The following is a 15,304-nucleotide window of genomic DNA, read 5'->3' as shown; positions in this document are numbered from 1 at the left end:
ATTACCCCAATTAAATTGTGTTCCCATCACAATCTCTGCGTCCTGGAACCCAAGAGCCTGTTAGCCTGTCTGAAAGAGTTGACAGTAGAGCAGGCTGACACACCCAGTCGACTATGTGCCACACATACCCGTGTACCCACATTAAACCTCAGCTATATATTCGCTGGCAGAAATCTCTAATAAACTCTTTACTGATATTTGTATTCTTTTTCTACAAAATTAGCAAGTATATGTGTTTCTGTTTTCTTTCTCAATCCCCTCTTCTCCCAAGGTTTTTTCTTTTTATGATTTCTCTCTGTTTTGTTGTTGTTGTATTTTTTTGCTGGGCTGCAAAAAGCCCTGCACAGGACTAATAAGCCACTTTTGGACAAAACAGCAGCTGGTAATGCAATGTCAACTTGTATTTTGTTTTTGTGGTTGTATACAATGACGATTAAGAGTAGCTTATAGTGTTGTAATAATGTGTTTCACCAAGCAGCATAGACTTGCAGTACAAATCTCCAAAGTCCCATTTTTTTTCCCTTCTTTTTGAAGTGGTACTTTAGCAATAGCAGTAGTGCCACATTATGTAAACAACTCAATCCATAGAAATGTACTACTGGCAACATAATTCCTGTACTGGCCTCACGTGTGTATACAAACAGCCAGAAACAGCAGCTGGCCTCTCAGTTTGACAAGCTTCAGCCTCTGGTAATAGGACAGGGACACGCCCATGAAAATAACAGAAACTGTAGATTCCAGTGGCAAACCTGCTTCTACAGACAACTGGAGCTTTAAGATGGCACTAATTTCAAGGATTTATGCAAACAAGCAAGAAGCTTTATGACAGAACGCTGGCATGTTTTACTCGATGCCTATTTTTTGATCTCACTGGACAAGCACTGCTGCCTTGCTTCCCCTGACAGAACACTACTACTGTTTATGAACAATGGGTCAAGCTTCCAAAAAGCCGTTAGTTTTCTCACTCTGTGACTGCATTAAGCACTTTTCTGATGGAGTTTATATCTCAGCAACTTGTTTCAAGTCTAATAAAATGAAAACTGAATGTATTTTTATAAATTATACTCTCCACTGTAGTCATAAAAAAAGGATAAAGCAGGGTATGCTTGACTGACAAGTGACCCACCAGTGAAGTGCTGTGCTCCTGTCATCAAACCAGAATTTAATTCTTAGCTTGAGGTTTCACAACAGAACTAACCAGAGGATGAAGTCATGGTGGCCACAGTTATCTCTTCCAGTTTCTGTCCACCCTAAAAAGGATTCTGAGTACAGATATCTACGAAGTATGATGATATTCATTTTCTGCAGTCTGTTTTTCACCTATGAAAAACTTGGAGGTTTGGAAGCAGAGTTTTCTTTGGGATAATAATAGCATGGCTATTGACCTTTGCAACTTCAGACACCTATTACATCGTGTCATTATCGCATCTTCTTGCACTCTCTTATTCCTTAGTATTGTCACCTGGCTCGAGTATTATTTCATTAATTCTAGGGAGTTAGACAAATTATATGCATAATGACAGTAGATAGAATCACATATTAATGCACAATTTCTTTTGCAGACTTTCTGGAAACTCAACTGATATTTGCTTTGCTTTTAGTTGGAATCTTCACTGCTGTATCTACGTTACATCACAGACATCAACTGAAATTAGCTCCATGAATCTGCATCACCAAATGTTTGGCATCAGGTAGAAACTCGAAATGAAAATTACAAAGTTTATGTGACACTTTTGTCAGCAAGACTTGCAGGCATTTTGACTGCCTGTCTTACCGTTTGCTTCTCTCCCTCATCTTCTTCACATAAATATATTTTGTTTACTTTCACACTCTCACAGTCGCACACATACATACACGCAGAACAGTGGTGTCATTTCTGAGAGTTGTTGTCTGGCTGTCGCAAACCCAGTGCTGGGCCTGCTGTTTGGGAGAAAAACCTGCATTGGGCAGATCCTATTTAGACAGATTAAAAACCCCATGTCCAGCTGTCTACATCAATCCATGCACTGTCTCTCTGACGGTCCCACCAGATACACCCCTGCTCTGTTGTATACTTGCCCCTGTTTCTCTCTATCCCACATCCATCTTAATTTATCCGCGTGCATTATCTTCTCTGTTGCTCTGTCTCCACTCTTGCTTATTCTCCATATCATCTTTATTTTTGCTGCCGTTTCCCTGCAAGACTATAATTTAGTGCTTGAAGCAAGAAGCTGCTGTCACAGTGGTTCTAGCTGTTGAATTAGATTAAGGGGAGCACAACAAATGCTGGTGGGGATGAGTTGGCTTTTCTCAGCAGCGTGGCACTGTAAGCCCTTTTTCCCTGAAAGACTGCAGAGATGCACAAGTGGTGTGGCTTTCAAGGTACATGGAGATATAGGTGACTAAACTGTTTTTCTTTTGTCTTGCAGATGACACATCGAGACTTACATGAATGATAATACAAGATTAGTTTCTCCATGAAGCAACAGGAAAATGGGATGAACAGGCCTGTGCTGTGTTACTGAAGAGATTTCGATGCAAGAAAATAACATGTACGCAACAAATGGCTTTGCACCAGAATTAAGATGGAAACAGTTTGAGACCCCAGAAGGAAGCATAAATTCAGCTATTTGTTTTTTTTAACACTGTGTGAAAACCTTATTGGATTGGACATGGCGGCTCAGCTGTGAGTGTGTCTGTGTACGTAGTTGTGCACTTGGGTTTTCACATGTGTCTGCTTGTATGGCTCAAAGCACTCAAGCGTGCATGAATGCGTAACTGTACATGTAGTGTGCATTTTGAATATGATTGTTGTGTATGTGAGATTGGGGAAGATTGAGAGCATGGCAGAGAGACATTCATTAGTAGCTCTGACCCAAGGCTGAATCCCTGATGATGCCAGAGAGCCCAGTAATGGTCCTGTACCTCCCCCTCTATCCTTTAGCCTTTATTTTCTTCCTTTTTCTAATCCATGGTTCTCCACCAATCCTTCACTCTATCACTTTATTACATCCAAGTCATGTGCAGGAAATAGCAGATGCTGAAAATTGAAAAAAGATGAAGATGCAGATATTAATGTCTGCAATGAAAAAATGTTAAATGGCCTATCCTAGTTGATTAAAAATAGGCTTGGTGTTCTGTGTTATCCATCCATCCATCCATCCATCCTCCATCTTGTCTGGGGGAACACACTGGAGAGATTACATCTCTCGCCTGGCCAGGGGATGCTTTGGCGTTCCCCCGGACAAGCTGGAGGAGGTGTTATGGTTAATTGTGCTTAATTAAAACTTACACATATCTGACTCATGCTCTTAATTTGTCTTAATTTGTCAATGCTTCAGATTCTTAGTGGTTATATCATAAAGCAAATAGATAGAAGCATAAAATCCATTAAAAGAAAACAAGAGTTAACTGTATTTTGTGTGTCTGATTTTGCCTTGTTGCTGTTGTTCACACAATAGTGTTAATGTTGTGTCATTGCAGATAACAGGTGGAGGAAAAATAGTCAAGTGCAGCTTGTCCTGCAGTGTAAAAAGTGTAGAGTGACAAATAAAGGCGATGTTGTTGTGGATGAACAGATCAAACACAGGTTGTTCATCAAAAAGACTTGGAATTCTGTCCAATACGAGACCAAAAGGAAATGTGGAATATTATTTTAAGAATGAATGGACATTTTATCCATGCATTGTCTTCCATTTATTCAAAGTGAAGCCACAGTGGCAGCAGGCTAAGCAGGGTGTTCCACATGTCCTTCTTGCTGGTTGCACTTCCAGTTCCTCCAGAGGAGGATCCCATAGCATTCCCAGGCCAGATAAGATATCTCTCTCTCTCCCGTTCTGGGTCTACTGCAGGCTTTCATACCAGTTAGGGGTGCGTGGAAAATCTCCAAAGGGAGGTGCCCAGGAGGCATCTTAACCAGATGCCCTAACCAGCTTCTTTCATCGAGTCACGTTTTCAGGATGGGGACAAAAATTTTCAAATTTTAGCTGCTCGTTAACGTAAATAATCGAATCAGCCAATTGCATAATAATAATAACTTTCATTGTATAGGATTACTCAAAAAACACATGCTCATACATATAGACACATAATCAACCATACAGTCAGACATTCATTACAACATACACGCACACATACAGGCAAATAGTTGCAAACTATAGCCAAAAATAAAGGGCTAAAGCTAACCTGTAAAATAAGTTTTCAGCAGCAATTTAAAACAAATAACAGAATCAGCTGATATAGCTGCATCTAAATGCATTTAGGTGTGTAGACATGACAAAGATCACTTGCTGAATTTCAAACTGAGCCAAATCAGCAAAAAAGGAAGAAAGGTGAGTCAAGTGAATTTGAACATGGCATGGTTATCTCACGTATTCATTAGCTGAGTATTTTGGAAACTGCTGATCTGCTGAGATTTTCCCACACAACCATCTCTAAGGTGAAAATGCCTTGTTGATGTCACTAGTAACTCAAATTCATTACAACCAAGGTATGCAGAAGAGAATCTCTGAACACACAACACGTGAAACCTTGAAGCAGATGTGCTGCGGCAGTAGAAGACCACACCGAGTGACTCTCCTGTCAGTTAAGAATGGGAAACTGAGACTATGATTTTAACAGGCTCACCAAAGCTAGATAATAGAAGCCTGAAAAGTTTTGCCTTCAATTTTGGCTCAGTTCAACTTTACGTTTCCATCAACATAAACCCTTCTTTTAATCATATATTTAAAAAGCACTACTAGTTTGCCTTTCTGCTGAATTTATAACACTATGACATCACAAATAACTGGGCAGTTACAGTGATGCTCCTAAGCCATCACTCACCACGACATTGTAGAGACAACATTTGGATGGATGGACAGACAGACGACCTAGAAAGGCTCCATCATCAGGTCAGGAGTTAGTCTCCATGGGTTGTCCACATGTGAGAGTAGTGAGATGGTGGAGTGTACCAAAGGCGTCAGAAAATAGATGACAGAAAATGAAAGAGAAAAAGTGGGGTGTGTGCACAAGAATGAGGCTTCTCCTGTCCTGGCTCTAATGGTTCAAATGAGGCTGGGGAAGAGGATGCTGTGTATGTGTGTGGTGGGAGAGAGAGAGATAGTGAAGACGTGGAAGAGTATAGGATGAAGGGGTCTAGGCAGACCAGAGCTAAGTGACTCAGGCTAGGCACCATATGAGCTGGCAGCTTGTCACATCCCAGCCCGTCACCGAGCGACTGGATAGCAGAGGCTGTTTCGCCACAGAGCAGCTCCAATCACTTCAAACTCTCACACATGTGGTTTAGATTATTTCATTTTTAAATGTTATTTTTTCATTTATTTATTTAATTTCATTAAAAAAGAATCACGGTAAAATCAGAATAGTGTGGAGGAAATGCTACGATCACTGGATTCAACTGAGGAGAAATTATTCTGAGTCTGAGCAAATCTTTCATTTGTTAAACGTCAAAAGCTGCATTGCAGGAAATACAGCTGTGATAAAACACATGCGCATCAAACTTTGAGAAAAAAAGTTCAGATCATTCAGTGAGCTCATGCCTTTTTATACCACCCCTTTGCTGTAACATCAGTTTCCTCTGGTTGGCTGCTGCTCACCTGGCTTCCACAAACAGGACCAGATGCTTAAAACCAAGCAGGCTCCAATGGTAAATTGTCAGCCAAACTTACCAAAAGATATAATTTTTTTTATTCTTGACTGAAAATATAAACTTTTCAAATCCATCAATACATGTTTGAGTGCCAGTCTTATCAGGATCGGGAGAATGGACAGGAGGAACAAGAAGCAGGATGTGTCTGATGTCTCGATGAATACACTACGATCAGTACCTTCTTACCATAGGACATTTAGCCTTTCAGTTACCTGAAGTGTAAGACAGTGTCTCAGTTGGTTTGTATTAATAGGTGTACACGGCTATGGAAACTGTTTTTGCAATTAATTAGCAACACTGGTCTTCTGTTGGTATGCAAACTATTAACTAGTCTAGCTATGATACTGATAATAACATGCTATGATGCTACTCACAGCTTGCTTTTCTGAATCCTCAAATATTTTTGCTTTTTAATAATGATACCTGTTCTTCTGTTCATTTGAGCTAATGAATAATAATAATCACATTGCAGCATCAACATAGATTTTGACATGCAGCTCTGATCAAGACGATTACATGAAGTTTAAACTTGGAACTAGAAAGAAAGGTGATTTAAGGGACTTTGAATGGGGCATGGTTGTTAGTATCAGACAAGATGCTCTGAGTAAACTGCTGATATACCCATACATCCATGTCTAGGGTTTACAAAGAATCTATGAATAAATGTATATATATATATATATATATATATATATATATATATATATATATATATATATATACATATATATATATATATCCTGCCTTCTATCAAGGGTTCAAAGGCCGGTGGTGTAATGGTGTTGGGGATATTTTCTTGGGTTAACCAACCCAACTGAGTATGGGTGCGACAGACTCAAAACCCGATCAGGCTGTACTTCACCTCTCACCCTATGAGTAAGACACACTTGGTGTGTGGCTTGCTAATGTTGTCTGTGAAATTCGGTGTCTTGTGCTTTCAATGCCTGTTTACACTGCCGCCTTCAGCACGCGCTTCATTGTCTCTCATTGGAATATTCATGCCAATTAAAACCCCGCTCCTAAAAATAGACTACTATGATTATGTTGGCAGGGAGCAGAGATCCTGAATGAAAATTAGCTGTGTATTAATAATAAGATGGGAGCACAACATACAGTTTATCCCTACATTAAGTTATTCATTTAGGTTGGGCTTGTTGTTACTGCTCAGACGGCTGCTCAGAAGGTGAACTCGTAGCACTTCAGAAGCAACTAATTGAAAACTCTACTCAGGCTTTCATCAAAATGGAAAATGGCTGTTTCTCAATTAAGTTAAGGGGATTATGTGTGTGTCTATGTGCATGTGCGTGTGTGTTTTGATGAATTGCATTGAATTTCTGTTAATTCCCCCAAAAGAAAATTCTCCAAAACACGATTATGAGAAACCCTGAAATGACAGAATAAGATAGATGGTCATGTGCTGGCTGTGTTTTACAAATTTGGTATGTGTATGAGACAAATTGTTTCAATTTTGAAAACATAAAATAATAGTTTTCAATAGAACTGAAGGAGAATTTCTGAACACAGCAAACTCAAGTTAAAGCAAAAAGGAACCCACAGTAGCACCATCTGAACGAAGATCACTGGATTCCTTTTTACCTAAATTACTAAACTCCCATTGAATATGTCTATGTGCTAAAAAAAAAAAAAAACCCCTACCAAAATATACAATACCTATTTATTAGACAGAGTAAAGAGTAAAGATGGATCATTTGCCATTTCACAGGAAAAAGTTTTTGTTGAATGTGTGTTTTCGGGTAAGGTGATAAGGTAATATTATGCCAGCATTATCAGACTAATTTGTTGCACATTCTTAGCACTTCAGTCACTGGATATCTCATTTCAGATAATCTCTTTCTGCTCCACTTCTGCTTTTTTTTCCTATTGCCTTTCACCTGGAAGTTTGAACATTAATACTGCAACATATCTAATGTGCTTAAACCTGTAAAACCTATGAGTGTGTTAGGGTTTCTCTTTGAATTGTTGGAACGGCAGTGTTTTAGGCAAACAGAGGACATTGCATACGAGGTTGTTTTTATTATATAGTACTGAAGGTTTATTTTAAGACTACCAGTCTGTCTGGGTTTCTTACAGAAAATTTTATTGTTGTATTGTTTTTGACCAGGGAACAATAAAAATTATTGTGAACTTGTGCAATGAATTTGCAAATTTGCTTTTGAATTGGATGCGTCAAAGATGGGAAACATGGTCTTAGGTCACTAACAGTCAGTTAATGTCTTCAGGGCAGCTTTGGTGCATCAACACAGATTCTGCAATCAGTCTGCTATCAGGCAATTACATGCAATGTGGTCAACTGTCATAAATTGATAAAAATACATTGAAAATCTTTTTCCATCTTCACAGAACCTGACATTAAATAGAAATGACTACTTACATTTAGTCCAGCCAAACCTCACCGATTTAAAACTTTCCTCCCCAAATAATAGTGTAGTTGCTGTAGTTGCCTCCCATAAATTGACCTGTGCAATTGAAACTGTTGGTCTTAGTAACTTTTTGCGATCTGTCGCTGAAATGCAGAAACATTCAAAAATGACATTGAGTGAAATATTTTCATGTCATTTATCTCATAGTCTTTATAATACAACAGTGTTCAGTCTACTTCAAGTCTATACAAAATGAACTGTGGAACAGACTAAGTAAAGATATGAAGCAATGTCCGAGCATGGCGCAGTTTAAAAAGCGGTTTAAGGATATGGTTTTTACAGGGTACAGGGAAGAGGTAGAGATTTGATAGGGTGTTCTTGTCTAATATTTTTATGTGTGTGCGGGTGCACGGGTATGTTGGTATGGGTATATATATATTTGTAGATTGTGAATCCTTTGAGGTGTTAATGGGGTTATTGAAAATGTGTATATGTGCGTATGTGTATATACGTATGTATGGATAGATAGAAACATATATGTATATATATATAAAAAAGAATAAAAAAAAATACACATGACATAATGAAATTGCAAGGAAGTATTTCCGTAGTCTATTGATTACTAGATAGTGGAAAAGGGGTGGGATTAAATAAGCTTATGCTTCTTCCTGCTCCTTTTTGAACATGAAAGTTATTTGGAGTTGTGGTTGCTCGTTTTCCTTTTGTTTTGCTTTGTTTATTTGTCTCTTTTAATTCTATGTTGTTATACTTTTTCAACATGTTCAAAATAAAGATTCAATCAATCAATCAAACTCTGTGCAATACTGAAGAACTGAAGAAAACTTGAAACCAGCAACAAAGACCATAAACTGGGAAATGTATTGTTGGTGACACAAATCAAGAAGTAGGGTTGCTCTCCTGTATTCCAGTATATGGTCAGACTTCTTACTGATTGTGCATTTACTCCCTTCACATTTAGACACTTCAGACTCTTTTTAATCAGAGTGCAGCATCGAGTCAGTTAAACCTCTGGGATATTGATCTGGTCTGTTAAGTAGCAGAGTAAGCTGTTGATCAGTTTCAGATGATTTGGACATTTTTACCCACTTCACCTATTCTTACTGTTTTTCACTATTTTTGCATTTGGCTAGGGCCAGTGTCACTACTGGTAAAATGAGGCGATACTTGGACCCTACAGGGGTTGCACATGTAGTCCAACTCCTCCAGGATGGGACATCAATACAAATGATTGCCACATTTGCTGTATCTCCCAGCACAGTCTCACAAACATGGAGGACATTCCAGCAGACAGGTAGTTACTCTAGAAGAGCTGGATTTGGCCATCTGCTCCTTTATGCAAGGAGAAACAGCTGCCAGAGCCTGCTAAGCACCTCAGATTGGCAAGAAGGCCCGACATATTTTAGTGGTCCCTGTGCTCGCTGCCTGACAATGTGGAGCCCGACTGGTATTTGCCATAGAATACCACAATTGGCAGGTCCACTACTGGCACCTTATGCATTTAACCGATGTAAGCAAGTCAAACCTAGCGTGTGACAGATGCCAAAGTGTCTGAAGAAGCTGTCGAGAACGTTATGCTGCCTGTATCATTGTTCAGCCCTGGGTGTTGGGTCAGTGAGGATCTGGAGAGGTATGTCCATGGAGGGCCACACAGACCTCTATAGGTTAGGTAACAGCACCATGACTGCCATTAGGTATCGGGATGAAATCTTTGGACCCACTGTCAGACCCTACACTGGTGCAGTGAGCCCTGGGTTCCTCTTGGTGCACAACAATGTATGGCCTCATGTGGCGAGAATACACAGGCAGTTCCTGGGGGATGAAGGATTTGATATCACAGAATGGTCCCCTCGCTCACCTGACCTAAATCCAACAAAACACCTCCGGGACATTATGTTTTGATCCATCCAGTGCCTCCAGGTTGCACATCAGACTGTCCAGGAGTGATGATCTGGTCCGGACCTGAGAGGAGATCACCCAGGACACCATCCGTCGTCTCATTAGGGTCATGCTCAGACTTTGTTAGGCATGCATTCAAGCATGAGGGGGCATACAAACTGAGTATCATTTTGAACTGCTGCATGAAATTTCCCACATAATTTTTCACACTGATTGTTTGGGTTGATAAGTTTAATTTCCATTAGTACAGATATCCATATGATAATATGATATGTTTTTAAAGTGCTCCAACAGGACAGTAACTGGCCTTCGCATTCATAACCATTAGAATAAAAGCTTGCCTATAAATGCTTGGGGACAGAAGGCAAACATAGTATTCTGTAACACATATAATACCTTGAAGACTAATATGCTGGCATTTTGGTTATACCATCAACATTAGATGCATTTTAAATGGTCAGATGGTATTTATTTCCCTAATCTTTCTTTGGTTATTTCAGGTAACAGGAAGTGTCTGAAATCTTTGTGTATCCCATCAAAAAATGTCCTAGAGTGAAGTTAGTCGAGATGGCAGAAGAGGAATACAAAGACTAAAGACAAAGCGGTGGGAAGGAGAGATGAGCTTGGAAGTGAGAGGAGAAGGAGACAGAGAGGGAGAGAGAGGTGTCCGTGACTCTCTTTCTCCAAATAAACAAAAAGTAAACACCGGTGGAGGAAACACTGTGACACTTGATGCTGCTGATCGCTCCTCCACCTGCCCACTCAGGTTTCCCAGAAGACCATTCTGCCAACCGCAGGACAAAAGCAGCACCAAAAGCCAACACCTCTCTCCCCCCGAAGCACTCGGACACAAAAGCGAGGGAGAAAAAAGCGATACAACACCTTTGTTTGCCGAGATTAAAACATGTTGCATTCTCTGCCTCCCTCGCTCTCTCCCCAGAGGTAACTCTACCAGGCAGGAGATGTGACTGTCAGCGAACTCTCTCCGTTCTAGGCAGCGCATAAAATCCGCCTTATTATTTCCGTGTTTCCTATTGTCTCGGTGTCATTGTGGCGAGTCTTGTGACACTGTGATTAGCTGATCAGGCTTGGCACAGCGTGAATGGGGCATCTCCTTTTGCTGTGCCTCCTGTGTGATACAGGTATAAAGTTGGTGATGTGACCAGACTTGTGCCCCAACCCAATTGTTAATGAACGAAACACAATCGCAGCTGATAAAAAGCAAAGGGAAAAAAACAAAACACCCTTACCTTCCCATATAGGGAATGCATCTCTGGTGATAACAGCTCAACAAAATCCACACATGGACTAACACAAAGCACTGCTGATTCAAAGAATAGGTACAGCTCTGTGTGTGCAGCAAATGCCTGATGAATTGAGCCATCTTGTCGTCGAGTTGGCAACAGCTCTTATGCAATTCCCAGGATTTTTATTCCACAAAGTTAGGAGTTAACATGTGCACCAACACGCACATCAAAACCACCAGTCTGTCACTACAATGGGCAACTGTGGCAGGGAGGTCAGCCCTCAGATGCTCACTCTCACCACAGGGAGGTTTGTGGCAATCTGGCAACTGCAGTAGGAGGTCTCACTCTCATCAGCACTGCTGGATCAAGACCACTTCCTTACCTTTCTTTACTCTCATCTGCACAGGCTTTAAAATAGAGCTCACAAATTATTTGCCTGCAGTTGTTTCAAACCTCTTTCTTCATACGAAATCATTTACAGTGATCTCTGAGGAAAAATTAAAGGAAAGAAGGGATTGTTTTATGGAGAGAAGTGCAAACTTTGGAAAGGCTTATGGAGACCTAACTAAACAGATACATATAAGGCTCACTTGAAACTCTCCCCTTTATCCCGCAAGACAACAAAATGCCCAGATAACGACAGTGGGTGAAGAAGTGTAAAGTGGAGGTGTATTCAGGTGCCATGTAAGCTGGTTTAATCCTCCTTCATAGCATTTGTTGTGTCATTAAAGCTGTATGGGGTTGGGGATCATGTGACATGGGGCCTATTGACTTCTGTAGCCCTTAGCTAGGACACAACAGAGAGCCAGTGTGGTTTTCAGGGTTGCCACAAGTCAAAAGTGGATTTTCAAAGGCAGGTGTACCCTCAAAGACCACATAGGACCTTTTTTTTCTAGAATAAAAACGTGATAAAATTCAATAACAGGAAGACAAAAATAGACTCAACGTTTTACTCAGCAGCTTTATTTTTGTGCAAATCTCAGGCAACACAGTAGCTGAGAGACAAGAGATATGCTTTGCTTATACGTACCACAAGTCATCGGACCTGGCTACATGGATAAAAGAGTACAGATGTGCTATGGCATCCCTTTATGTGCCATGTGAGTGAAAGCAGTCTTTTTTTATTTAGATAAACGTGCTGAGGTTACTGCCTTTATTTAAAACCAGTCCATCGTTGTCCAACAATGAATTTTAAGACTTAATTTCTATTATTACATTCAGCTATGTGAAGGATTTTACTTTTATTCTCACCGAGCCTTGTAAGAAAAACATTCTACATTGCTGTTTCATTCGTATATTATAACTGGAGAAAATTATTTTCTATAGGATACAGTACCATAAAGAGTTACAGCATATAGAGCGTGTAATATTGTGCATTTGATATTTTTTTAACATGAAAAAACACAAAAAAAGTACAATGTTGTCAAGAACTGCAGTTTCCCAGTGATGTTGGTCATTCAAGTTTTCTTTAATAACAAGTTCGATTCAAAGGTGAGACGAGATGGCACCATGCAGTGTGTAAGGCTGAGGTTTCCTACAAGAAGCCAAGTGAAGGATGAATGTATTTGGTAACAAAAGAAAAGAAGTATTAAGGAGTATTGTACTCTGCAAAGAAATGAAACAGAATACAGTCAGGTCCAGTCCAGTCGGCTTGTGTTTGGACAGAGACGCCCTTTGTTGTTTGTTTGCAGTTTTACTCTAAAAGTCCACAAATGGATTTTTTTTTTTTAACGAAGCAGTACAGATTTGATTTGAATTTAGACTTTCAGCTTTAATTTAACATTTTACCTTACTGTGCTATTCACAGAGCTATTCTACTTTATTTAAGCTATGTTGTGCTTAATGTTTTGGCTGCTGTGACACAGTATTTTCCCAAGTTTTAGGATAAATAAACGATAAAATATTAAGTGTTTGGGTATTACAGCCATGTAACAAACAGTTTATCCACGTTCCTGGGCTACATGAGCTGTATGGTCCTCATTATTTCCCCATAATATACGACCCTGACTGTAAATACTAAATCTGTAACTCTTAATTCTTTTTTTTTTTAATGAGAAAGTCCCAGTAAATATGACTCTACATTGGTTAATTGTTAGATAGCATGTTGTATGTGTTGCCGCTCTACTCAGTCTGGCTACTCTGTATTTGCCTCCTGTGCATCGTACCATACAGCGTTGATACGAGGTAGCAATTTTTTTTTCCATTTACAGCTGTAAACCATACAACCCAGGAGAATGATTAACAAATTTACATACAGTTCATTATGACCGAACAAGCATAACAAAGAAGCAATATTGCTTTTGGCTACAGCTCTTATTGCTGTCTTATGACAATATTAAAATAGCTCAGATGATTTTATAAAAGGCTTTGATTTTTTTTCCCCTTTGATTCCAAGTGATTCTTTTAGACTCCAAACTGCCCAACATTATCCACACCTCATCATCCTCCCTTCAGAAAACTCTACACACTAATCCTTACCTACCCAGTATCTGCAAGCCTCGCCGTACTCCAGTATTTTTAAGACTTTATATATGCAAAAATAAAATATCGCAAATCTGCCAGGGACATGATGTGCAATTAAGAAAACACTCAACAAGAAAAAAACTCTGTGACAGAGTACTTAAATAGCATGGCTGATTTTCCATTAAAAATGGCTGAGATAAACTTATTCAAGATCTCGTAAACTGAAATGAGTTTCTGAAGTCATGTGAGTTACATTTAACAGGATTCAAGAGCTTTTTAATGAGTCCAAATACTCAAATTATTTCACCACTGTTTCAGAACCTAAGCCAGGATGTTTCACCCTGATCTCATTTGGGCTGCTGGTGTTCCCTAAGAGCACCGGTGAAGGTAGCTGTCCACACGTGCAGGGCCGTTCCGGCAGAGAGGGTGAGGAAGAAGAGGAAGGCAACTTGGAAACCAAACCAATCCACCAAGCCTCCGGCCAGAGCGCTGAACATCAGCTTCCCCAGCACCTCGAGAGTAGCCAAGAAACTGTAGTGGGTCGCCTACAGGGAGAATTGGCAGCCGAGAGGTAGGATGAGGGGAAAAGAGATTAAAAGGGGAAGGTAAAGTAGAAGGAAGTGAGAGGAGAGAAGGGGAAATGGAGAGTTTGGGAAAGAAAGACACATTGTGAGTAAAAAGAGATAGCAGTATTGGGAGTAGAGTGCCACACAGTTACAAAAAAAAACAACAACAACGTGAGACTTCATCCTATCCACCAGCACAGCTTATCACCTTCTGTCTCTTAGGCATTAACATGGTTAACACAATTAACCACTACAGGGAGAAACAGGGCGAGAGATTTGATCTGAAAACTTCTGGGAAAAACAAACTGCAAAAGAAGAGAAAAATCCGAAATGCTGGAATACTGGAAGAGAAAGCGTGAGATCATGGCCTGAGATGATGGAAAAAGGCCAAGTGAAGCAGGCTATCTGATCTCAGCCTTAGGCTTTCAAGAGCGGAGTGAGAGAGGGAGAACAAGAAGGAAAGAGATTACCTAATCTCCCCAAGCCTCCTCCCTCTGCCCAAGAGCAGCAGGTAGCTCTGACAAACATGGAACTCTAGTGACACCTAGACCATTACCTGAGCACATTAATTAAAATTAAGAAAAGCAGAATTCATTAGAACAAATGCTTCGAGTCCTATAATCAGAATACATTTACAAGAAGCCTGCACTGTTAATTGTGAATTTCCCAACTCTGGGGCTAATAAAGAAATCTTATCTTATCTGACAAAGAAATATTTTATCTACAAATTAGTTTTTGTGTTACAAGAGGAAAAAGATACCACACTTAACTTTATAGGACGTTTTTACAACTTTGTCGGGTTCAGAATTGTGCTTTTGTTTGCACACTGTCAACGAGATAAACAAGGGTAACATTACAATCCCTTAAATGTCCCGTGCTGCAAGAAATACTCGTAAGTGTTTCTTACTAAGTGACTAAGTGTTTCCTGCAAATTATTTGTATTACTGTAGGAACAGAGCCATGACAGTTAGTCCAATAATTTATCAGCAGATTAACCCTTAACTGGGATCACTTTGATTTCTGTTTTTTGTTAAAGCAAAAACATTTAATATTCTCTGCAGTAGGGCTGGGCCATATTATACCGTTCACGGTAATACCGGT

General features: G+C 39.8%; 1 protein-coding gene across 3 annotated transcripts in view; it reads right to left on the bottom strand.

Annotated features, from left to right (window-relative positions):
* Positions 1–15,304, bottom strand: part of mfsd3 (major facilitator superfamily domain containing 3) — a 51,184-nt gene that overhangs the window by 11,996 nt on the left and 23,884 nt on the right. For 2 of the 3 annotated variants that reach the window (XM_026186811.1, XM_026186812.1), the window contains exon 6: positions 13,887–14,182. The exons of the other annotated variant lie outside the window; for it this stretch is intronic. In XM_026186811.1, the coding sequence (XP_026042596.1) occupies positions 13,985–14,182 (198 nt within the window). In that variant the 3' untranslated portion in view covers positions 13,887–13,984. Of the gene's footprint in view, positions 1–13,886; positions 14,183–15,304 lie in introns of those variants that run through there. 3 annotated transcript variants of the gene reach the window in all.

This window comes from Astatotilapia calliptera, chromosome 12 (genome assembly GCF_900246225.1).
Source record: "Astatotilapia calliptera chromosome 12, fAstCal1.2, whole genome shotgun sequence".
In the NCBI taxonomy this organism is placed as follows: Eukaryota; Metazoa; Chordata; class Actinopteri; order Cichliformes; family Cichlidae; genus Astatotilapia; species Astatotilapia calliptera.
This window is presented reverse-complemented; position numbering and strand designations above follow the sequence as displayed.